This window comes from Carassius carassius, chromosome 25 (genome assembly GCF_963082965.1).
Source record: "Carassius carassius chromosome 25, fCarCar2.1, whole genome shotgun sequence".
NCBI lineage: Eukaryota > Metazoa > Chordata > Actinopteri > Cypriniformes > Cyprinidae > Carassius > Carassius carassius.
The window spans coordinates 24,937,482-24,964,034 of record NC_081779.1 but is presented as its reverse complement, the minus strand read 5'-3'; the positions used below and the strand labels follow the sequence as shown (position 1 = coordinate 24,964,034).

The 26,553-nt window shown below is 39.2% G+C and overlaps 3 protein-coding genes across 6 annotated transcripts in view; 2 read left to right on the top strand and 1 right to left on the bottom strand.

The window, feature by feature from the left end:
• Nucleotides 1-12,979, bottom strand: part of LOC132104495 (solute carrier family 66 member 2-like) — a 43,521-nt gene extending 30,542 nt beyond the window's left edge. The window contains exons 1-3 of one of the 2 annotated variants that reach the window (XM_059510001.1): nt 12,324-12,979; nt 11,405-11,538; nt 9,709-9,759 (exon numbers count right to left, since the gene is read on the bottom strand). In XM_059510001.1, the coding sequence (XP_059365984.1) occupies nt 9,709-9,759; nt 11,405-11,538; nt 12,324-12,526 (388 nt within the window). In that variant the 5' untranslated portion in view covers nt 12,527-12,979. The remainder of the gene's footprint in view (nt 1-9,708; nt 9,760-11,404; nt 11,539-12,323) is intronic. The other variant, XM_059510003.1, reaches the window with a different exon arrangement.
• Nucleotides 1-26,553, top strand: part of LOC132104492 (septin-7-like) — a 393,004-nt gene that overhangs the window by 311,631 nt on the left and 54,820 nt on the right. For 2 of the 3 annotated variants that reach the window (XM_059509993.1, XM_059509992.1), the window contains exon 1: nt 16,472-16,671. The exons of the other annotated variant lie outside the window; for it this stretch is intronic. In XM_059509993.1, coding sequence (XP_059365976.1) covers nt 16,657-16,671 — 15 coding nt within the window. In that variant the 5' untranslated portion in view covers nt 16,472-16,656. Of the gene's footprint in view, nt 1-16,471; nt 16,672-26,553 lie in introns of those variants that run through there. 3 annotated transcript variants of the gene reach the window in all.
• Nucleotides 13,160-15,352, top strand: LOC132104497 (heat shock factor-binding protein 1). Its single transcript, XM_059510008.1, has 3 exons — nt 13,160-13,570; nt 13,681-13,747; nt 14,970-15,352. Exons 1-3 carry the CDS (start codon nt 13,526-13,528, stop codon nt 15,086-15,088), a joined length of 231 nt encoding a protein of 76 aa, XP_059365991.1. The 5' UTR covers nt 13,160-13,525; the 3' UTR covers nt 15,089-15,352.

Sequence of the window (26,553 nt, the reverse complement as noted above, 5' to 3'; positions counted from 1 at the left end):
CAATGCTTTGCATCAACATTATTATGTATTGATGTCCTACTAGATCTTGTCTCTGTAAGGAGTATAAGGAGCACTCTGGAGGAACACCTGCCGAACAGAAAACCGCACACAGTCTCATGCTGTCCTTTCACAGGAAGCTGCTCAAAGAGAAGCCTTTGGTAGGATATTTATAGATCTCCTTCAAAATGTGCCAAGTGCTCTTTGTCTGTATCACGACTGTCATGCTACACCTTCTCCAGTCCCATGCCTTAATATAAAGAGAGCATCACTGTCTCTCGCCCGTAGATGACTATACAGTACTTGTGTATGTAAGAATTATGGGTCTGTAAATAGCTTTCCATGTGGCAGGCATCGCTGAAGGGAACAGGATTGTCTGGAAAACACTGATTACAGTAGCAACCTTGAACCAACCAGCAGCCAATCAGACATCAGCACACACCAGATGCCAACCAGGAGTCAATCAGACACCAGCACACGCCAGACGCCAACCAGGAGCCAATCAGACACCAGCACACGCCAGACGCCAACCAGGAGTCAATCAGACACCAGCACACGCCAGACGCCAACCAGGAGCCAATCAGACACCAGCACAGGCCAGACGCCAACCAGCAGCCAATCAGACACCAGCACACACCAGACGCCAACCAGGTATCAATCAGACACCAGCACAGGCCAGACGCCAACCAGGAGCCAATCAGACACCAGCACAGGCCAGACGCCAATCAGCAGCCAATCAGACACCAGCACACGCCAGACGCCAACCAGCAGCCAATCAGACACCAGCACAGGCCAGACGCCAATCAGCAGCCAATCAGACACCAGCACAAGCCAGACGCCAATCAGCAGTCAATCAGACACCAGCACACGTCAGACCCCAACCAGCAGCCAATCAGACACCAGTGCAGGCTAGATGCCAACCAGCAGCCAATCAGACACCAGCACAGGCCAGACGCCAACCAGACACCAGCGCAGGGCAGACGCCAATCAGCAGCCAATCAGACACCAGCACACGCCAGACCCCAACCAGAAGCCAATCAGACACCAGCACAGGCCAGACGCCAACCAACAGCCAATCAGACACCAGCGCAGGGCAGACGCCAACCAGCAGCCAATCAGACACCAGCGCAGGGCAGACGCCAATCAGCAGCCAATCAGACACCAGAACAGGGCAGACGCCAATCAGCAGCCAATCAGACACCAGCACACGCCAGACCCCAACCAGCAGCCAATCAGACACCAGCACAGGCCAGATCCCAATCAGCAGCCAATCAGACACCAGATGCCAACCAGGAGCCAATCAGACACCAGCACACACTGCGCATGTGTGATTCAGTGTGAAGCAGACCGACACAGAGCGTCTGAACCGAACTGATTCTTTTGATGATTGATTCTGAACTGATTCTGTGCTAATGTTATGATCTCTGTCCACTGGAAGGCTATCGCTTTTAATTTAAAACGGGTTATTTAAAACAATTACTTATCAAACAGATGGAATTAGAAATAAAGGCCTGCCTTTAAAAAATCCGGTTCCCAGACGCACTGCTGCTCGGCCCTCCACCAGCTGGGTGATCTCCTCCGCGGTGCCTGGCGGTGGCACTGGACGGCCCTCGGCGGACGGCACGACACTCCTCCGCCGCCCGGTGGACGGCGACAGCTCCTCCGGTTTTGGGCAGGCGGCAGGAGTCCTCCGTTCCCTGCTCCTCCCCGTTCCGGCGGATGACAGCAGGCTCCGGCCCCCTGGCGAACGGCGCCGACTCCCTCACGGACGGCAGCCGCCCCTCCCTATCATGGGCTGCCGGTAGCGAGCTCGCCCGTCCCCGGCAACTCGCTCCAGCCCACTGCCTCGAGCGTCCATGGCGGCACACTCCTCGCCTGCTCGTTGGCACCGCGGATTCACCACAGCGGCGAGGGATCTTCAGCAGCGCGTCCCTCCTTCTCCCGGGTTTCGGCACCACTGTAATGAATAAACCTTTGTATTCATCCGGAAGAAGGAGACGGGAACCGGCGGACAATCAAAACAACATTTTAATAAAGCAAAATAAAAACAAAACAGCGCACCAGCCCCTCACGGACAACTGGTGCGCGCAAATAAAAACCAAAACACAACTAAAAGCCCAGGCCTGGTCCTCTCTCGTCCTTCACTGTCGTCGCTCCAGTTTTATATCCTTCCATCTCCTCCGTGGGCCTCGAGACCGGCGGGTCGAACAGGTGTAGCTCATCTCCAATCACTCCACCGGCCTCGCTCCCATGTCCCTCGGCCCCACCCCACTCGTCACAGTTACATCATGAATTTCTTATTTTAATAGCATTATGTTTTTGAGGAATTTAACCACATGACATTTTACAACCCGACAACATCACTTTTTATGATATGAACTAATCAGGCTTTGCCTGAACTAATATCAGTATTTTAACAATACCAATATCATGCATTCATCAAGTATTATAATCATGTATTTTATGTCATAAATGCTACATTTTGGGGGAGTTAAAATACAAAAGTATCACTGACATTTTACAACATGAACTAAGTTTGCCTTATCATAAAAATGTCAAATTATCTAATATTTTAAGAGATTTATTGACCTTGACACAGTCATGATGCTCTGCTTCTTTCTTCTTCATAGAAGGGTTGTATTCAAGTCAATGGATGTATGAATTGCTTTTTAATGGATTTAAAAAGAAAGAAAGAAAGAAAAAAGATCAGGAAAAAACAAAAACGAGTATGTGTGTGTGTGTGTGTGTGTGTGTGTGTGTGAGAATGTGTGTGTGTGTTTCGACAGTTGTAGGTGTAATACAATAATAATATTCTCTGAATGCAGTGGAAGAAAAGCCATGCACACAAACACACGTGCACAGATCCTGTATATGTGTATAAGTGTGTGTGTGTGTGTGTGTGTGTGTGCAGAGGGCTCAGGTAAAGGGCTGTGTAGAGCTGGAGGCTGTGCGTGTGGAAAGGGCCGGATCAAAGCGTCAGTTGAGCGTGTGTCACACTGTATGGTGTGTATTGAGCATCGAGGCTCTGCTATACCCCGCTGTGTATGTGTGTATCGCAGCTGCCAGCGGGGCAGTGTGTGGGAACAGGCTGCCACGGCTTTTAAACAGCAACCCCACCAAGCTGGTCCTGTTTTTCAGCTCACACCCACAGTCCTACACGCACAACACAACTGTACAACACAGACACTACACCACAAACAGAGTAGAGTGCTGGGGACACTCCTTCCACTGTTGAAGCAGGACTTCAGGGCAAGCTGGCCAACCAAGTGCAACTAAACACCCATATTTTAGTCTCTTTTTACAAGCTAAATTCAACTCATTGATTGGGTGCTGTGAGTGGTTGCACATCGCTATACAGTTGTTAGGATACTGTTATTCGGCTGCTAAGGTGGTGTTTGAGTGCTTTTAAGCATTTTGTCATACTGTGGTTGCTTATAAAGAGCCAACCTAAAAGTCCTGGAAACACTTTAGATTAGAGAACACATTCACTATTAGCTAAGAGCTTTCCCTCAATAAACTCCTAGTCTGCTGCTAATTGATAGTTACTAAAGTAGTTGTTGTAATAGTTGTGTTTAGCTATGTAGTAGGGTTTAAGGGATCTAGAATATGGCCATGCATTAATATGTGCATGCCAATATTCTAGTGATATGCATGCTAATAAACAACTAGTTAATAGTCAATAGTGTTGTCCAACCTAAAGTGTTATAGCCAAGTCTCTGTAATTATATGGCTCTCCATCAAGTTTTTAACGCTGATATTTTGCTCAGGTTATTGAATATATGGTAACGGCACACCTCTTCTCAATATGTCACACTATTTGATATATTGTTCATCCTGACAGCAGAAACAAGGTTAGTTGTGAAAGTTGAATACTTGTTCAAACTCCAGGCATGAGCAATAGTGATGGTTTCATCAGAAAACACTATAATAATAACTAAACTACTGCTCAAAAGTTTGAGCACTTTTTTGTGTGTGTGTGTGTGTGAAAGGAATCAATACTTTTATTTAGCAAGCATGTCCTAAATTGATCAAATAAAAATGATCAAGTGAAAGTAATGGCATTTATAATGGTATAATGGTCTTTTGGAAAGTATCACGGTTACACTGATTATAAAAAAAAAATATTTACACTTTAAAAAAATACTTAAAATAATATTACTTAGAAACTGCTAGCAAATTTTTAATAGAATTACAAAGATTAATTCTATACATTTACATTTACATATACACATGAACTATATATATATATACACACACACACATACATACACATATAAGTGTACATATATACACTCATCTAAAGGATTATTAGGAACACCTGTTCAATTTCTCATTAATACAATTATCTAATCAACCAATCACATGGCAGTTGCTTCAATGCATTTAGGGGTGTGGTCCTGGTCAAGACAATCCCCTGAACTCCTAACTGAATGTCAGAATGGGAAAGAAAGGTGATTTCAGCAATTTTGAGCGTGGCATGGTTGTTGGTGCCAGACGTGCCGGTCTGAGTATTTCACAATCTGATCAGTTACTGGGTTTTTCACGCACAACCATTTCTAGGGTTTACAAAGAATGGTGTGAAAAGGGAAAAACATCCAGTATGCGGCAGTCCTGTGGGTGAAAATGCCTTGTTGATGCTAGAGGTCAAAGGAGAATGGGCCGACTGATTCAAGCTGATAGAAGAGCAACTTTGACTGAAATAACCACTCGTTACAACCGAGGTATGCAGCAAAGCATTTGTGAAGCCACAACACGCACAACCTTGAGGCGGATGAGCTACAACAGCAGAAGACCCCATCGGGTACCACTCATCTCCACTACAAATAGGAAAAAGAAGCTACAATTTGCACAAGCTCACCAAAATTGGACAGTTGAAGACTGGAAAAATGTTGCCTAGTCTGATGAGTCTTGATTTCTGTTGAGACATTCAGATGGTAGAGTCAGAATTTGGCGTAAACAGAATGAGAACATGGATCCATCATGCCTTGTTACCACTGTGCAGGCTGGTGGTGGTGGTGTAATGGTGTGGGGGATGTTTTCTTGGCACACTTTAGGCCCCTTAGTGCCAATTGGGCATCGTTTAAATGCCACGGCCTACCTGAGCATTGTTTCTGACCATGTCCATCCCTTTATGACCACCATGTACCCATCCTCTGATGGCTACTTCCAGCAGGATAATGCACCATGTCACAAAGCTCGAATCATTTCAAATTGGTTTCTTGAACATGACAATGAGTTCACTGTACTAAAATGGCCCCCACAGTCACCAGATCTCAACCCAATAGAGCAGCTTTGGGTATTTGGTGAAACGGGAGCTTCGTGCCCTGGATGTGCATCCCACAAATCTCCATCAACTGCAAGATGCTATCCTGTCAATATGGGCCAACATTTCTAAAGAATGCTTTCAGCACCTTGTTGAATCAATGCTTCGTAGAATTAAGGCAGTTCTGAAGGCAAAAGGGGGTCAAACACAGTATTAGTATGGTGTTCCTAATCATCCTTTAGGTGAGTGTGTGTGTGTGTGTATATATATATATATATATATATATATATATATATATATATATATATATATATATATATATATATATATATATATATATATATATATATGTAAGGATTCAGTCAATTCACGATTTTGATTTCATGATTCGATTCACGATTTAAGACAAATTATATATTAAATGCGTCCTTTTTATTATTGCTTGGACAAAATGCTCCACATTTATTTGTGAAACTGAAATATAACACTATAACAGTATACTAATATAGCACTAGCATATCATTGCTCTGTTGTTGGTTTTGATTGCTTCTGTTTCCTCATTTGTAAGTCACTTTGGAAGAAAGCCTCTGCTAAATGACAAAATTTTAATAAAGTGTAAATGTATATAACAAAACGAACTTGAAATTTTAAAACATACCCCCAAATCAAATAAATCTCTCTCTAATTTATATAAACAAAATAAGGCTTTTAGTAAAATAAGTGTGTGACGAGTGGGGCGGGGCCGGGGGACGTGGGAACAGGAGCGAGGCCGGTGGAGTGGTTGGAGATGGGCGACACCTGCGACACTCGCCGGTCTTGAGTCCCACGGAGGAGATGGAGGGATATAAAACCGGAGCGACGACAGTGATGGACGAGAGAGGACCAGGCCTGGGTTTTAGTTTGTGTTTTGCTTTTTATTTGTGCGCATCAGTCTTCCGTGAGGGGCTGTTGCGCTGTTTTGTGTTTATTTTGATTATTAAAGTTTCATTTGATTGTCCACCGGTTCCCGCCTCCTTCTTCTCGAAGATTACGAAGGTTTTATCATTACAGTGGTGCCGAAGCCCGGGAGAAGGAGGGACGCATTGCTGAAGATCCCTCGCCGCTGTGGTGAATCGGCGGTGCCATCGAGCAGACGAGGGAGTGTGCCGCCATGGACGCTCGAGGCAGTGGGCTGGAGCGAGTTGCCGGGGACGGGTGAGCTCACTGCCGGCCGCCCGTGATGTGGAGGGGCGGCTGCAGTCCGTGAGGGAGCGGAGGAGTCGGCGCCGTTCGCCAGAGAGCCGGAGCCTGCTGCCATCCACCGGAACAGGGAGAAGCAGGGAACCATTTACGTCCATTACAGCACGTTCACGAAAAACCCCACTTAAAAAAAACAGACTGGATTACAGGCAGTCAGCACCACCTGCTTCAAGCCTGAACGACGGACAGCACCATGTTTACAGATATGGACCGAGAAATTGCGATCTGAAAGCACTGACAGCACTGCGATAAAAACTCTGACTTATCGAGTGCTCGGATATCATATCAGGCCTGCTCTCAACAAGCAAACTGCCCGTTCCTGCTTGAACTTTGACCTCTGGATGGATCAGAGCACACCTTCATTATTCGTTTCCACTGGATCAATGCGCTTACGAGCAAAGCAGCAATTAGCAAACACCTCTCAGCCTGAGATCTGAACACACTTCTAATGAGGAGCGTGAGGGGCCACGGGACGGAGAGAGAGAGAGAGAGCCAAAAACAATGAATGGAAAAGTTGCTTGGCAAACAAACTGAAATAAAATAAGAACTAATTAAAATACTGAAATTAAAAAAATTAATAAAATAGATTTAGTACTGATCTGCAGTACACTCATTACAGGGAAATCCCTGCTGGAGTAACCTGAGGTTCAGTGTCTTAAAGGGATCGCCCCTCACAGGATTCAGGGCCCGTATTCATAAAGAATCTTAATGCAAAAAGTAGCTCTTAGTGACAAAATTCTAAGAAAATTCTTAGAAATGTGGGTGTTTACTCTTAAAATTAAAGAAACAATCCTAGTAAAGAAAAAAGTAATTCAGAAAGCATCTTAACCCTTAAAAGAGTCTTGTTAGGAGCACAGAAACTTAAGAGTTTCTTTAGCAGAGAAGAAAATGGCAGAAAGACGAAGAGGCAGAAGAAATGTGTTGCAGACAATGGATTACTGTGAGTTAATAAGTGCAGGGATCATGTTTGTGACTGATCTTATTAGAAACGTGCTAACATCTCCGACACAGCGCAGAAATGCCATAGCGCCAGAAATTAAAGTAATCACTACATTACGATATTTGGCAACTGGGAAAATGCAACAATGCAATAGTGATGATTTGGGTCTGTCAGAACCTTCTGTAAGCAGAGTGATCACACAAACAATTACAGCACTTTCAGAACATCTTATTGTGTTCATCCACTAACTGGGCTAACAGTAAACACTGTTCCTCTGCTCTGTCCAGTTTGCCTTTCTCACCCATCTTGGTTTTGATTCCATGTTTGATACATTAAAACCAACATTCAAACCGCTACTTAAATAGGACAGCAATCACTGTAATTGGAAAGAGTGGAACAATTTTTATCATTCTAAGCCAATCAAATACCTTATAGGAAATTAAAAGCATGGTAAATAAAAAAAGGATTTATATACACACATATAATGTGTGTGTGTGTGTGTGTGTGTGTGTGAGAGAGAGAGAACTGTCAAATGCATGTAAATTCAAAGTGCTTGGACAACCAACCAATCACAGTCTTCAAAAGATTGTGTCATACATAGCAACGGGGTCAACCCCGCCTCCTCACTAAGATGAAAGTTTTTGTCTTTTCCTTACTCAGAGTTGCTCTCAGATCGGTCCCGAATCGCTCTTAAGCTAAGACTCCTACGTAAAAGTTTTTAAGCTAAATTAAGAGTTTTCTGAGAGGATTCTTAAAATCTTTATGAATACCGGCCCAGATCTTTAAACACCACACCACCAAGTCTTAAGAGACTAAACTAGTTTAAAGTCTAAACCAGTGGTTCTCCTTCAGGAAGCTGAATGACTTAAAGGGACAGTTCACCCATAAATGAAAATTAAGTAATTAACTCAACAACATGCTGTTATATGGATAAACACGATCAGGATCTATCATCATTTCTCCTTTAAAGAGAGAAGGGCACACAGCATTGAAACAACACCAGGGTGAGTAAATAATGGCTGAGTTTTCATTTTTGGGTGAACTAACTCTTTAAAAGCATTTAAATTCATAAATTCTAATATATAATCTGGACTAAAATGCTAAAAAGTACTTAAAAAAATATTTGTTTTAAATTTGGAATCACAAAACAAATCATGCTTAACTAATTAAATATATATATATTAAATTTAAATTAAATAAAAAAAATAAATTAAATTTATATTATATATATATATATATATATATATATATATATATATATATATATATATATATATATATATATATACACACAATGATATATATATTATTTCAGGTTTCTGACAAAAAATTAAAAATAAGCAGCTTTTGATTATATTCCATAGTCAAAAAGGATGAAAACTAATGGTCTAAAACCCAAAATTTTATACATTCAAATATACTGTCATATTTCAAAGAGTGATTTCATTCAATTTGTAACAATACTAAACTGACTTAACATGAAACTGATCAACAGAAATTAGCAATAAAAGAATCAGCAACGTTTACAGACAATAATATGATTCTTTCTTCAAAACCCACACCAAACCCAGCAAACACTCCCAGATGGAGGGCATAGATGCCAGTAAAAATAAAATCAGTGCACATGTGCAAAAAGTCACCAGAAAGCAAAAGAGTGCATCAATCCGACTGTACAAGATCAGATCCCAGGAATAAACCACTATCGCCACCTGCTGTTCATGTAGAGCAACAGAAACTAAGGGTGCCAAGAGCTTCAGTGAAATCATGCCTGTGTCACGTGACAATGCAAATGTTATCAGCCAAGTAGCCAAAGCCACGAGACGCTCTTCTGAGTGTTACAGAGTTAAATCACAAAGCAGCGATATGACAATCAGTTAAATAAGCTGTTAAAACCATGAAACCTGACACCTTATTTCAAAAATGCTTTGTCTGAATAGTTCAAGTGAGCCATACACAAACTGATATCAATTAAAAAGCAATTCATGTTCATCTGTTTGCATGCAACACTGCAATTTCAGCATCCAACTCAACAGAATACATGCAAAACTGCCTCTATCACTAACAAAACATGCATTCATTCTTATACACTTATGTGTGTTTTAGATACATGCAAGTGAAACTTCAGGGTTAATGGAGGTTAATGAGTGGATTAGAGGAGCATACGGTTCTGTCCAGGTCATACTGGGAGGAAATGAGTGGAGGATGATGGGAAGGGGAAAACATCTATAATACCAGACTGGTGTTTTGTGGGCAACACATCAGTACATACCCAGAAAGAGCCTCTTAGGAACTTTGATTTCTTCATCCTTACTGTCTGTTGCTTCAGACAAATAAGACAAATACACACAAAATAAGAACTGGGAGAGAGAGAGAGAGAGAGAGAGAGAAAATAGATTGCATCGCTCCATCTTCTCGAGGACACAAAAAGTCCTGAAGGGATGAAACAAGTCATTTTTCAACCTAAAACCAACAGTTAAGGACCTCTTTTTATAAAGAACAAGAAAAAGACAATAACATATTATTAAGACCATTGTGATGTGAGATATTGTATCATTATTTTCATGATAATTAGTTTCATTTTTCTTAAGCAAAACATTGTCATTTTTCACTGGAGTCTGGGTTGAAATATTATGATCCAGATGCACTACAAGTCATACGTTTGAAATCAAATCATATTTATTATTTAACATTTTATTGAAAGAAGTGTCTTATATTTACCAAGGCTGCTTTTATCCGTTACAGTAAAATAAGTAATGTTGTAAAATATTACTACAATTTTAAATAACTTTTCTATTTCAACATTTACAAATGCAATTTTGCATGGTCCTTCTGATGTCGCTCAGCTGATTTTTTATGACCAGTTTTATTATAAATCATACTCCGACTTCTGAATGAGACGTTTCCCTCAAAAATATTAAGCAAAGCTGTTTTTAACTGATGACAATGTTTCTTGGATCATGTGAAAATTCAGCTTTGCATCAAAGGAATAAATTACATTTTACAATATATCCAAAAAGAAAACAGTTCTCCTAAACTCAAATAATATTTCACAATATTTTTGTTTTTACGGTATTTTTGGGGGTCAAATAAATGCAGCCTTGGCAACTATGAAAGACGTCTGTCAATTCAGAGGTCAGTTCAAAATGAGAACATGACAACTTTAAGACTTGAACTTCAGTGTTGGGTTGTATCTTGATTGGCTTCATTTTACAGCTGTTTCTTGATTCATCTGCTACTTTTAAACATGCTCCATCTGTGGAGAAGCTGGAGAGTGTGTGTCCTCTGGCTGTCACACTGTTGTCTTTACATCAGTGACAAGATCTAAAGACAACAGTCGACCCATAAAGACAGACATGGCTATGACTTCACACCAAAGGATAAAAACCGTTCAAACAGGATGTCCTGTGCAAACAGAAGAGTGGGAGACTATGAGCCTTGACAAATGTGTCCAAGGAGTGCTTCCAAATAAGCATAGTACTTCAGCAGTATGTATACTTAGTTTGAAAAAATTAAAACCGTGACATACTAAACGCAGCACTTAATACATACATATTACATTCCAAGCCAAAGTTCAGTGCTCTGACTCGGCTTGAGGGAACAAATCCGTCTTTTGTTAAGTTTGTCACACACCCCCAGTATAAATAAACCTGAGACTGATGTTGACCAAGCAGCCAGCCGATCAAAGTTCATCCTCCTCAGAGGCAACCTCAAAGAAAGACCCTGATCATGTGACTGAATTCAATAGGCGTTAAACCAACGGACTGAGAAGAGAATTTCATAAAACTTTTAAAGAAAGACACACAAAAAAAAATTAAAGAAACCCATAATAGATTCATTGATGTGGGAATAAAAAAACAGCTGTGAGTGCTGAAACAACATCCGTGTGCTGCTCCACACACACACACACACACACACACACACACACACACTGAGGAGGACAAAGAGGCAGTCATAGAGTTTGGCACCTGAGAAGGAGCGGCGTTTGGTGCTGAGTTCAGTGGCCATGCGGACGCTGGTGCACAGGTTCAGCATGATTAACATCGTCATGATCATGATTATACTCTGCCAAAGCAGCGGATTCTCAAAGTAACGTCCAAACCTGAAAAATAATAATGCAAATCAGTAAGCTTCGAACTAAAATTGTGGTATGACTGTAAACAATCATTTTACAGAGATTTCCATTTGACACCACCAGGCCTTGAAATCTATATACTTAATTTTTATTACTATTATTATTATTACTATTATTATTATAAACTTTGAGCAGTTCTCCCATTTAGCCACTGCATTTTTAGTTATGTATGTAATATCTGAAAGATATTTGATTAATCCAAAGAATTTAGGTATCATTCATTAAATTGAATATCTTTCAGGTAAATAAATAAATTATATATATATATATATATATGTGTGTGTGTATTTACATTTATGTAAATATATGGCTAAATGGAACAACTGTTCAAAGTTCCCAGTGAAATATTATATTTTACATTTAATTAATTATTTTTATATTAATATATATTATATATTTAGATTATTCCATTTTTCAGGCCTGTAAATGTCAATTTAAAGATTCTCAAGTTTTCTATTACTGTGGAAACCTAAATCATTACAGAAACTTAAACGTGATATGAAGAGTTTGAAGACATATGAAGAAGAAGAAACACTGAAGATATATCACACACACAGACACACACACACACACACACACGATCCAGTATGACATGTTTTAAAGACTCCTCTCTTATAAATGCCTCTTTATAAATACACATTAAAGTGGATTATGGCAGATCAGTGGATGACGTGCCATGCGTTTCCTCATGTAGCTGTCCTGCAGTCAGATATTGTGTCTGCAGACATGAAGGATGAGATATAATAACTCACCTAAAGAGTATTCTCAGTATGTTGGCCACCAGCAGCACCAGACACACATATGTGGAGAACCCCTCTGCATTCTGGGTCCTGCGGATGTCCCTGTACTGAGGGATGTATGGCACCACCCCTCCAAATATGATGGCAACAGATGCGATCCAAGACACCGCTTGATAAACAACAGACATGATCTGATCCATAACCACTTCATCCATCTCTGAGAGATGCAGCTGCTGTCTCTTACAATTAAAATCAACTCAATGCAATGACTAGCCCACTAATGTGACGAAACATAAATAATTACGATTTCTCTGTTCTGTTTATACCATAAAATTTCATGACGATTACTGGATATTTAATACTCGGAAAAACAGCAGTAAGTGTACTTTCATTGTCCCTGTCAACATCCACTGTTCAATAGATCTAATTCATTCAAGAGATTCCTATTTCCAGCGAAGAAGTACTTGCTAAATCGATGGGAACAGATCCTCAGCGTGGGTCCATATAAGATGACGTGTATCTTCTCCGTGCAAAGAAAAGCAGAGTGCTGTAAAACATTTTAAAGCCACTGTGATCCTCTCTGCTACTGTTACAGCTCAAAACAGTACTTCCGTGTTGCATACGTCACAATGTGCTCATTACATATTCATGAGACGCGCGGTCCCGTCGCCAGTCGCGTTCCTTGACGCGAGTTTGAAAGAAAACTAAATATTCAACCATTTGTCATCGATAAACCCCTGTATTTAGGCATTTTTGAATGTGGGATCACATTTAAATTTACATAATAGACTCAGACTGACCTCAAAATGCTTCATATGTGTGACATTATTTTAGTGTCGTTTAATCCCCTCGAAATCCAGATGAAGTTACATGCAAACCTCATGTAACATAATGCATGGTATCAAAATGAAATAGCTATTATTAGCAATCTGTAATTCGAAAGATTTATCCTCCAGTGCACTGGAAATCACATTAATATCCTTTAGCTAAGTTACTAAAGGGTTAAATGTGGACACATGGATGCCCTCTACACACGAAAGAGGAAGTTTTTATGAGTAAACAATGAAACAGAGTGGAAAAGTTACAGAATCCTTTTATTCTGATGTATAGATATGATCAAATATATCAGAGATTGAAGCACACGTGCTGTTTTAACGTTGCCTAGAGCTGATAACTATCAACTAACCCAACATAAACCAACCCAAACAAAACTTATGGCAGGATCCGAGTCAAAAGCAGCTAAAGAGCTGACTGCAATGGTAGGTGAGCTTTTTAATTCGACAGTGATGATAGATTGTATTAATGCATTTGTGGGATAGCCTACTGCTTTAAAGTTTGACAAATCTGCTCAATTCATTTCTTCAAACAGATGGAGACGACAATGCAACAACTCCAGAGCAGGTTTCAGAACTTATCTAAGCAAATCATCTCCAAAAATATCTTTTCAGATGCAAAATCTCAAATTGTAGAAGCTCGGCATGCTTAAATAAATAGATTTTTTACTATAGCACTAGCATAAAATTTAAATTCAAATGTGTTTGAATTGCTACAACAGTAACATCATTTTTCAGACACATTACAATGGCGTCATCACACACTTGTGAGCAAATGCCATGGTATTCTTTACGTACCTTTGAGTACCATGTAAATATGAAAATCACTCAGTACCATTCTTATAATCATGGTGTCACCACAGCACTTGTTAGTAGAAATTTCTACTTTTAAAGACAATTAAAATGTATAATGGTTTCCACGAAAATATTAAGCAGCACAACTGTTTTAAAAATAAGAAATAATAATCAGAAATGTTCAGCAAATCAGAATGATTTCTGAAAATTAAGCTTTGCATCACAGGAATAAAATCACATTTTAAAATATATTACAAGGGAAATTCTTTAAAATTGTTATATTTCACAATTACTGTTTTGTACTGTACTTTAGACCAAATGCAGCTAAAAACCTTAAAAATCACACCAACCCCACACTTTTGAACAGTGCTTGAGTCATTCTAACATTAGACATTTAGTTTTATTGATCTTGATTGTAAGTTTCAAAAGTCCTCAAAGTCTGTTCTGTTCTAAAACACTACACTTTTCTTTTTTTTTTACGATACAAATAATTGCAAAACAACTTTACAGAAAATTAAATTTCTACAATATTTAGTAGTAGCTTATCAGTGGTGACTGTTCGTTTGTGTGTCAGATTTATGATTGTGCAGATTTTATTCTGTGTGTGAAACCATTGATTTCATGGGTGTCAAACTCAGTTCCTGGAGGACCACAGCCCTGCAGAGCTTAGCTTTAACCCTAATTAAACACACCTGATCCAGCTAATCAAGTCCTTCAGGATTATTTGAGAACTATGTGTGTTGAAGCAGGGTTGGAGCTAAAGGTGTGGTCATGCCCTGTCGATATTACTGCAGTTTCGAGGTTTCAACGTGTAAAAAGATGGGACTTTTCTGAGAGCTCCTACTTGTACCACCTGACCACAGCAGATTCATTTGGCATTGATAGTGGTGATAGAAACGCATAGCATTAGCTGGTTCAGGTGTGTTGGATTGGGGTTGGAGCTGAAATCTGCAGGACGCTAGCTCTCCAGAAGCAGGTTGGAGACCTCTCTGCTACACAAAGAACTGAGGGTTTTCCTTAATGCCTGAACTGGATGAGATGGGAACACGTATAGATGACCTGGAGAAGAACGTCGGTGATCTCATGACACAAGCAGGAGCTGAGAATCATTTTAAAGCAAAGCAAGTGCATTGGATTTATTTGATTTAGTCACTGAATTAAAGTTCGGTCAATAAAAACCACAATGAGTCATGATATTTAATATCGCTGTTTTTTTTTTCTTTCTGTGCAGTGGTTTTGAAGAGAGACCGAGCTGGCCAAAGCACTGAGCAGAAATGTTGGAGAAGCTTGAGATCAACACAATATTTGTGTAATTATCTATGCATGTATAATTCACCAGTGCCTTGTTTTCTATATGATTTAGGTCTGAATATCTGGATCTTGTACCTATAAAGCAATAAATGAACTTGTTTAGCTTCTTGTGTTAAATCTTTCTTTTCCAGGATACAATATAAGCAAAAATGTAAACGTGCAATAAACTTCAACGATCTTTGAAAGCTGTCATAAAATATAAATTGGGCCAAGAAGACTACACTGGTCCCATTTTAATGTGAAATACTTGCAACGAACTTTGTAGCAACACATAACTGAACTTAAGGGAATTCTTATTGAATTTTGATTTCATTTAGAATGATTTTGTTATATTTTAGCATCCTAGTGTTTATTAGTTAGGCAGGGGTTTGTTCAGAATGAACCATTATGCAACAATACACCATGGTGCAGCATTAACTGATGTTGGCTGGCATTAAAAGTACATTTGTATATATTAGAATGTATAATGTTTAATTTAATAGAACTATAGTGTTTAGTTTTTCATATTTAGAAACCGTGCTTTGTAGTAATCATGATGTAATCTGGATTCCATAAACAATCCCATACCAAAGTTTATTTGATAAACGATTTAGATGAAAAGTAATCTAAAAGTGATCAAAAACTATATTACTAAATATGTGCAATCCAGATGATGTTTCTAACTACAGTTTTAGTCATGCAATTTGTAATCAGTAAAGTACTATAATTCGTAACTAATCTACCCAACACTGTTAACAAGGTGTCAAGGTGCTATACTCTATAGCCAGTAAGTGGCAGCATTGTTTCTCTCTTCTCAATGCTTCCTCCATTGCAGAAAATAATCAAGGCAATAAAATCAACGGAATGGGAGACAAATGTGTGTTTTCAGCCGGTCCATAAATAAAGAACGGAATTTACAGCATTTTCACATTATTAGAAATAAAAGATAAAGAAACAGAGGCCATTCAACTATGGAACAGCCTCTTGTATATATCGTATCTTTTAATTGTACATTATTTTTAATGTATATACTTGTATTTACTAATATTTTGGTATTTATTGAAACGTTCTTCATTATCAACGTGTTGTTTATTGTTTCAATTAGAATTCTATTGTTTGTTTTTATTTATCTTACTTTACTTTACAATTTTTTTTAATTCACTTAAAAAATAAAGCTCGCCAAATCTTCCGAAAACTTGTTTAAAAACACCTACCCGTTTTTGAATACAAATCCCCCCACACTTGTGGCTTGCATTAATTATCGCGAGATTTGTGCGGACGCTATTCACCAAAGATACGCCACCGCCGTAGCTGCAGTGGTTGTCAAGGGAGACTACGCAAGAAATGTGACGTACGCCGTGAGTCGGAGAAAGGCAGTGTCGATCGGCGAGAGCTCGGTTACAGAGGCGGCCGGGAGCGTCAGCAGAATGGGTGAGTGTTTAGTCTCTGGCGCTTTGTTGAAGTCAAACTCTTCTGTAAGCTGATTTATAGCTTTGTTTGGGCAGTGTGTTTTGAACAGATGTGTTCTCTGAACGTTAAAAAGACAAATAGATCTACTCGAGCTCCTGTTTCGGTCTAATCCTCACTCTCTGTGTCATTGTTATGACAATTAACGTTACTGTCTATTTTCTAATATAAGTTATTTGACTTGAATAGTTACGCTTAGAAACAAAAAATGTACTGTCGGTGGTATAATGATGGTATCAGATAGTACTGCGGTGGTACTCAATCATAGTGCTATGGTATGTTCATTGTACTAGTATAAACAATCAATGCCACAATAAACAAAATATGGCATTACCTTAATATTTTGTACAGAAAACCATGGTTTTAAGCAGTGAAGATGTTCCGTGGCCAGACATTTACAGCTGTAGTCTGTCTGTTTGAAGAAACACCTTCTTGTGTCTGTCCTCTCTCAGCTTGGTAGAAATAGTCAAATGTGTGCGTTTCAGTAGATCATGGGTGGAGGATCCTGCTCATGGAGCTTCACTCCAGCACTAATTAAACGCACATCATTTTATTTATCTATTTTATCTTGTGAACTGTCTAATCAGGCTGTTTAGAAACTTTCAGGTAGGTGTTTCAGAGCTGAACACCTGAAAGTGGCCCTTTATGGAAGATATACAGAGGCGATATATATACAGACACATAGAGTTATAGATGAATAGAGGGGCGGACAGATTAATGGATTGGGGGATGGATAGATGGAGGGACGAATGGGTGTATGGATCTGTAAACAGATTGATTTGTTTATAACCAAATAATCCATCTTCCTTGTACACATTTTACAAGAAATGCACAGACACAAGTAAAGCATTATACAGATACAATACATTGAATACATAAACGTTAACTTCACGACCGGCTAGTTTTTTTTCTCCAAAATTGTCGTTTAGTGATAATTCAGGATTGCGTGAACCTACTTTTGGTGATGGATTTGTGGGTGAAACATGATATTGACTAGAAGGCTGGGCTTGACTTTTAGCACACCTCCACACCATCTCTAGCTGGAGCGTTCAGGATGCTCTGCAAACAAACAAACAGAGAGGAAGTACACTTTCAGAATTTGACTGACTGAAAAACACTTTTTTTCCCCCCTCTGGATTTACTTGCATGGATTAATTATTCATCACAAGACTAGTAATTTGAGTGTGAACAAAGTCCATAGAGCTAATTTTGATATTTGAGATGTTGCATGTAGATTACCTGCTTTTTCCTTTAATTTTAGGCAGCATAACAGCTTGAATGAAACTTCAGCCTTTATACAGAAGAACTGTACACAAAGAAATTTGTCCTATAGCAGCACACAGCATGATCATCTATGAGTGAGATCTCTGGTGTGGCTGAAGAACTTGTTGGACTCTTTTTCATTAAAGGAGAATTCCTCCTTTATTCCTGTCATGTTTGGATCACATGGCTACTGCTTGAATCGGTTCTGTCCGTTCACATGTGACAGTGTGTTTTATTCCTTGGCTAGTCCTTAGGCCTCATTTCTAAAACACAACTAGTCAAATTTTATCCTGTATCCCATGAATTTCTTCCTATGTCAGAATGGAAGAAATCAGGATTTTAAGACAGAACCAGACATGAAAACAAGCTAGGATTTGCCTCTCTTTTGAATGTGAAAACTATTTTGGTCCTGGATGCAGATTGTGGTAGTGCTTTACAGCCCTTGAGTAGGACGTTAAAGGGATAGGCTAGTTCACCCAAAAATGGAAATTAAATTACCCCATGATTTCCCCTATAAAAATGTCCTGGCTCTTCCAAGCTTGGGTGTTATTTTTCAGTAGTATAAAATAAGTCCAATAAAGTGCATCCATTCATCATAAAAAGTGTCCAAAATGGCTCCAGAGGGGTTAATAAAGGGTAAATAAAATTTTTGGGCAAACTATCCCTTTAAATCAATAGTTTACAACTGAAACCCTAAAAGAGAATGTGAGTCTGAACTGCGGGTGGTCAGAATAGACTTTATGGGCCATATTGTCTGACTGTTTCATTGAGTGTGTGATGAGAAAACCAGACCGAGAAGACTGCTTGTTTTACTCACGTGCTGTTGCAATGAGTCAACAAGATCCTGCCAGAGCCCTATGAGTTCCTTGATACACTAAATGCGGATGGAATCATGAAATCTGTGGCATACTGCAAGGAGTCAGCAGTGTTTTGATTTAAGGGCGCAGGCAAACGTAAAGAGAACGTTGTGGCGTGTGTCCATTGCAAGATAGAGCTGGCATACCACAACTAGGGAAGGGGGCGCGCAAGATGGCGGCATGACTAGTTGCATTTGCACGGCTGCGTAAAATACATTTCGGGTATATCTTACTAATGTTGATATAAGTAATAAGTCACACTTGTTTTATGTGATACTGAGATTCTGACATAAATTAGCTGCTTTGGAGTTTATTTAATTCTACAGAAGAACTTGAGTTACCATGGATTTGTCAGTTATCGAAGAAATGGACGTTGAGGTTCAAAAGATGACAGAGAAAAGACTTAAGGATGACTTGATCAGTTGCAGAAGCAAAAACAGGAGGTGAATGTGACTCTTTCCCTAACACGCCGTCCAAAACACGTCCGCCGAAGAAGCTCGCAAAAGGAGATAACGTTACATCAGAGGATTTAACGTTAAGTCAGGTACAAAATAGCATCATTCAAATAATCAAACCGTCTTCCGAAGAAATAAAAGACATGGTGAAAGAAAACTCGGCCAGCATCAACCTCTTGAAAGAAGCACTGGAAGTTGTGCATTCTGAAATATTTGACATTCGAAAAGAAAACGAAGATTTGAAAAACAAAAATGAAGAGTTTGTGAAACGTGTCTCTGATTTGGAGGACAGACTGAATGATCAGGATCGATACTGTCGGAGATGGAATCTGCGTTTAGAGGGGCTGACTGAACGCACAGATGATAATGTCAAGTCTCGGGTGATTGAGATCTGCAAAGCGGTGGTTGTTGAGGAAGAGCGTAACTTCGTGGCGAACAATGTGGACATTGCTCATCGTCTTGTAAGATCTAGTGCAGACAGCGGCAATGGAAAGAAACCGAGGCCAGTAATAATAAGATTTGCTTCCAGAACAGCTCGAGACCTCGCATGGAAAGGAGCAAAGGGAAATGACTTCCTTAAACAGAACAAGATGTACTTCAAAGAAAGACCTCACGATCAAAGATAGAGCTACACAAAATCTCCTTTGGCCTGTGATTGACAAAGCACATAAAGAAGGCAAGAGGGCCTTCTATGTGGGAGTCAAGGCAATAGTGAATGGTAAAGAAATCAAACCTTAAACCATGCTTTATGTCATTGGTCTAGAATTCCAGTCTGCTACGAAAATTCTGTTTGCCTCACTAACCAATAATTTGTTTAATTTAAATATAGAGAGACTTACAAGCTGGACATAATTTTATTTTATTTTTTTATTTTTTTCTAAAATAACCTTAAGATTATAAAGATGTTAATGTTTTATGTTCTTGTGACATCATGCCTACGTAAATACATCACTTGATTTTTCTTTTGTTATACTGGGACTATAAAAAGACTTCACTTTATTTTATTTTCCGTTAAATTTAAGCAAACAGGATCTCAAAACTTGAATTTGAATTATGACTCCTATGAAAATTTTGAAGAGTACCCTTATACTCTCTCAACACTTACATTCCAGTTTACTCATTGTTCATTTAATTTTTCCATCAAGGATTTTTTATTTTTTTTAATTCTTCTTTCAAGTTCATGTCAATAAGAATTTTTTCAGTTAATGCCAGGGGTTTACGAAACATGCTAAAAAGAAAAGCTCTGTTTTTGTTTTGTAAAGGAAAAGAAGCTGATTTTTGTTTCATTCAAGAAACTCATGCCTGCAAGGATGATGCTCTTTTTTTGGAAGAATCAGTGGGGTTGTGACATCTGGTTCTCTTTTGGTGCCTCAAATAGAACAGCAGGTGTTGCCATTTTAAAGGATAGATTTTCAGGGAAAGTTCTAAGTCACAAAACAGTAGGGCTGGGTACCGAACTTCGATGCCTTTTATGGTATCGAACGAAAAACTTCGACACTATGAGTATCTCAAAATTATTTATCTTTCGGGGGCCAAATTTCGGTTCCAAAAGCCAAGCGGCCGTTTTTTTTTTTTGTTTTTTTTGCCAAGCGGCTGTGTCTGTGTGAGCTTGTAGCATACGTGCATGTAAGGACCTAAATTCGCTGTGATTGGCTGTCCACCACCACTTGACGTGACGGGGAGGATTTCTGAAGATACTCACAGTCACACAACACAAGTGTAGTTGTTTTTTCTCAAAACTTTTCCGTTTTACAATGCCAAAGAGGTCTAAAGTGTGGCTACACTTTATAAAAGTGGATGCCGAGTCAGCAAAGTGCAACATGCGATAAGAGTATTGCAACCAAAGCCGGCAATACCATCAACCAGCATTTGTTTTGCCCTCCCTCCCTGTTTAGTTTGGTCTACTCCATTGCGTATCTTGAAACATGCCCCCTTTCACGTCGTCTAAAAAACAGAGAGAGAGACAGATTTATCCAGTACAGCGAATTTCTCTAAGCAACAGACCACTGTATACGGTCACTTAAAACATAACCGACTGTGTTTACGAGAATACTTGCAGAGACAATTATTTTGATATAATTGTGTGTGTATGTGTTCATTCCGAAGTTACGATACACGAAAGATGAATTCATTCTCTGTACGCGCATTGTCTGAAATGCTGCTTGCGCGCGAATTGTTTAAAACGCTTGAATCAGCAAGATTTAGAAACAAGTGCAAACGATCAGCTACGATCCGTTTCACCCCTTCAAGCGAGTGAACAAAGTGAATCAAGTTAGGAATTTTACATCTATTCACGATAGCCCATCGGACTATCGGAAAACACAATAGCTCTGCACCTCAGATCTATCCAGTTTGTGAAAAACTGGTTTTCACACTGGTTTCGTTAAACAAAATAAATTATTATTTTAAAGTGAAGTGACATTCAGCCAAGTATGGTGACCCATACTCAGAATTTGTGCTCTGCATTTAACCCATCCGAAATGCACACACACAGAGCAGTGAACACACACACACACACTGTGAGCACACACCCGGAGCAGTGGGCAGCCATTTATGCTGCGGCGCCCGGGGAGCAGTTGGGGGTTCGATGCCTTGCTCAAGGGCACCTAAGTCGTGGTATTGAAGGTGGAGAGAGAACTGTACATGCACTCCCCCCACCCACAATTCCTGCCCGGGACTCGAACTCACAACCTTTCGATTGGGAGTCCGACTCTCTAACCATTAGGCCACGACTTCCCACCAAAAGATTAAAAGATTGACTGAAAAGAATCATCGGTTCACTAATCGGATCATGAACTTGTATTACCGAGCCAAAGATTATATATTATTGAACATCTCGAATGAATAAAGACTTCAAGTTCAACTGTAAAGCACATAAAGCTATCGTTTGAGTTTATAAACTATTTCATGCATGATTCGTATGGATCTGCTAACTGAATGCAAAGTGTGAGTTCTAGAAGAATGTTTGTGTCTTCATGAGCATGTATCGCTCACTAGGAGTCGCTAAATGAACAGCTGCTGTTCTTTTTTTTTTTTTTTTTTTTTTTCCATGGAGGATCAGTTGCCCTATTGGTTAAAATCCCCAAACTGTTTACTTAAATATTAAATTAATAAATGACATCAAAACAGGGGCGTTTGCTTTATGATGTGGTGGGCTGCTTTGGGCCAGAAGGTCCAGGGCAACTTTTTGGTCCCAGTCCGCCCCTGAATGGTGCACCCCTATCCAAAAAGCACAACCAGTTGTATTAATAATGTTATCCTGAGTGTGAAGTGTTACCAGAATTAGTTTTAATTAAGGTGAAAAATAAAAGTTTTATGTTTAATGTATTTGTGTTGATGTTGAAATGGATTTTAAAACATATGATATCGAAAAAAGTATCGTTAGGAACCGGTATCGAAACTGAGGTATCGAAATTGGCACCGGATCAAAAGATTTTGAACAATACCCAGCCCTACAAAACAGATGATCAAGGTCATTGGATTGCTCTACTTGTTGATATAAACCAATTAAAATTATTATAATAAATATATATGCCACCAATAATAAAAAACGAATGAGTTAATACTTCAAGATATTGAAGGTCATATTAATCATCTTCATTCAAAGTTCCCGTCTGCTGAAGTAATTTGGGGTGGTGACTTTGATATGGTATTTGATGGAAAACGAGATCGATGGCCACCTAGAATCGACAATATGGCAAGTGAATTAAGCAATGTTTGTTTACGACTGAACATAATTGACTGTTGTTGAATTGTTGGAAGAAGTTACTGTTGGAGGGTGTTTTGGTACCATTCTTTATTCATGGCTGTGTTTTTGGGCAGAATTGTGAGTGAGCCCACTCCCTTGGATGAGAAGCAACCCCACACATAAATGGTGTCAGGATGCTTTACTGTTGGCATGACACAGGACTGATGGTAGCGCTCACCTTTTCTTCTCCGGACAAGCCTTTTTCCAGATGCCCCAAACAATCGGAAAGGGGTTTCATCGGAGAATATGACTTTGCCCCAGTCCTCAGCAGTCCATTCACTATACTTTCTGCAGAAGATCAATCTGTCCCTGATGTTTTTTTTGGAGAGAAGTGGCTTCTTTTGCTGCCCTTCTTGACACCAGGCCATCTTCCAAAAGTCTTGTCCTCACTGTGCGTGCAGATGCGCTCACACCTGTCCGCTGCCATTCCTGAGCAAGCTCCGCACTGTTGGCACTCCGATCCCGCAGCTGAATCCTCTTTAGGAGACCATCCTGGCGCTTGCTGGACTTTCTTGGACGCCCTGAAGCCTTCTTTACAAGAATTGAACCTCTTTCCTTGAAGTTCTTGATGATCCTATAAATTGTTGATTTAGGTGCAATCTTAGTAGCCACAATATCCTTGCCTGTGAAGCCATTTTTATGCAACGCAATGATGGCTGCACGCGTTTCTTTGCAGGTCACCATGGTTAACAATGGAAGAACAAGGATTTCAAGCATCACCCTCCTTTTAACATGTCAAGTCTGCCATTCTAACCCAATCAGCCTGACATAATGATCTCCAGCCTTGTGCTCGTCAACATTCTCACCTGAGTTAACAAGACGATTACTGAAATGATCTCAGCAGGTCCTTTAATGACAGCAATGAAATGCAGTGGAAAGGTTTTTTTTGGAATTAAGTTAATTTTCATGGCAAAGAAGGACTATGCAATTCATCTGATCACTCTTCATAACATTCTGGAGTATATGCAAATTGCTATTATAAAAACTTAAGCAGCAACTTTTCCAATTTCCAATTTTTATGTAATTCTCAAAACGTTTGGCCACGACTGTATATCTATGTCAGCAGATGTTCCAGTTGTCAGGGAATTAGATAAGATACTTTATGATTTTATTTGGAAGAAAACAATACATTATCTACGGAAAGATATTATAAATAATAACAGAGACTTTGGTGGCCTTGAAGTTTTAAACTTTACAGATCTTAATAATGTGTTTAAGATAAAATGGATAATTGAATTTATTAAAAATAAAGATAGTGTATGGAATGTTTTCCTCAATTACATATTTAACTCTTTGGGTGGCATTAATTTCCTTTTAAAATGTAATTTTTCTAGTTGAAAAAATCCGATATTATGGAGTAAGAAAGAGCCGATATCTGTATATGGGCCGATATTCTTTGTGTATATTATAGTGCAGTACCAGTCAAAAGTTTGGACACTTCCCCTTTCATGTGTCCAAACATTTGACTGGTACTATATATAGAATACAGTATATACATAGTAGTGATATGCGGGTCGTCTCATAACCCGCGGGTCGGGTTGGGCCGGGTTAAGAAATTGGCACTTTATTGCAGGGCGGGTTGGGGCGGGTCACTAAAATCTAATTTTTTAAAAATCCATTTATGTTGCATGGAATTTTGTGGTGGAAATTTTGATTCTTTCAAGAGATTCCTTGATTTTCAGTTCGTTCACCAAAATGATTCATTCACTCGTTCAGTGACCATTTCTTCATATTACACAAATACGCCAGCAGTTGGTGAAAAAGAGTGCCTTATGTGTTATGACTTAAATCAACGAACGTATTTACTTGTGACAAAAACTGATTTGGCTTTATTAAAGTGTGCGCATTAAATAAATAGTCTGCCCTTTAGATCTCTGCACGGTAATGGTTTTGGTTAAGTTTCATCTAAAAAATCCCTAAAGGAATGGATGACCCAAAAATGGAAGTTCTGTCATCATATTCTCACCCTCATGATGTTTCATACATTATCTATTCTATGGAACGAATGTATGTCTATGTATGTCTATGTAAATGTATATCTATAGAATGAATGTATGTATACAAGCTGTTTGACACACAATGAATCTTGGCACGTCTCGGTTAAGCCTTTGCATTCATGGTCATATAATGGATGAAGGCATCCGTCTATCCCATAATAACTCACATCAGTGAGTGACCCAGAATGTGACTTTGAGGTCATATATGTATGAAAGCCCTGGCATGTTTAAAGTTTTGCTTGTGTGAGTCCTTCGGGTCTATTTCTGTTGATGCTTCACCCCTGCAGGGAAATCCATTTGTGCTTTTTTGGGCCTTCGTCTTGTTCCTCATGGCGGTCTGGGGTAGTTTTTGCTGGTGTGTGTGGTTGAGACCATCCCAAATTTGCATCAGAGCATTTACCGTATTGGTTCATTGAGATGTTCCTCTTGTTACGTCCTGTGACGTAGACTTGCCGTTGTATTGTGCTGGTGAATGTGTTCACTTTTTCTTTTATCTCTCTCTCTCTCTCTTTCATGCAGCACTCCAAATCATCTGCAGCTGATCTTAATTAGCAGGAGCGTGGCTTTTCTGCTGGCAGCGTTTATAAAGCAGCAAAGAGACTGTGATCGAGAGGAATCCCTCTCCATCTATCCCAGACAGAGTTGTGTGAACTGTTGTTGAAAAGAGAACTTATGTGGTGAAACCTGTTGTCTGAGTACAAGCATTTAGACTGTGTGAGTTTGAATGTTTAAACCGTGTAGGGAGACGGGCGCCAATTTATTTGGATTATCCATCCCTAAACTTTTCTCCTGTTTATGTATTGTTAGTCAGGGAGAGAGGTAAGATGACTGTCTTTATTTTTCTTTTCTTTTGTTAGGTAATTTATCTGGGTTTAAACTTTAGAAATCCCTTGTTTTGTTTGTTATTTTGGCCTGGCCCTCTCCTGACGATTTGGTTATTTAAACTTGTTTTGTTTGTTTGTTGATCATTTGTTTGCTTTATAAATATTTGGATACTTTTTATTTAAATAAAAGAAACGTTTAGTAAGCGTAAAAAAAAAAAAAAAAAAAAAAAAAAAAAGGGGGAACGTAACAATTGGGGGCTCGTCCATTGCATTGTATTATCTGTCTTTTTTTTTTTTCTTCAAAGTACTACTAATTTTTCCCCGTGACAATTGGCTCGTCCTTACTAATATTGTGGATTTGTTACTTGTTTTCAAGCAATTCTACTTTTGTGAGTACTATTTTTTCTTTTCTTGATTGCTGGCTGTTTTCTTCTTTGGGTTAAAGAGGAAAGTGTGTTAGGGGATTTTAAAATGGAATTTGATCTGGTCTCGTTTACTCTTGCGCCATCTATTGAAGTCTTTAATCGCTGTAGAAAGAAAGATCTTATTCAGATAGCAGAATTTTTTAACATCGTCATTATCAAAGAAGCTACCAAACAAGTCATTAAAGAAGAGTTGTATGACAAATTGGTAAGCGATGGAATCTTGCCGAGACCGAGTGATAATAGTGAGGTGGTAGAAAAACTTGAAGCCACAGCAATTAAAGAGGTGGG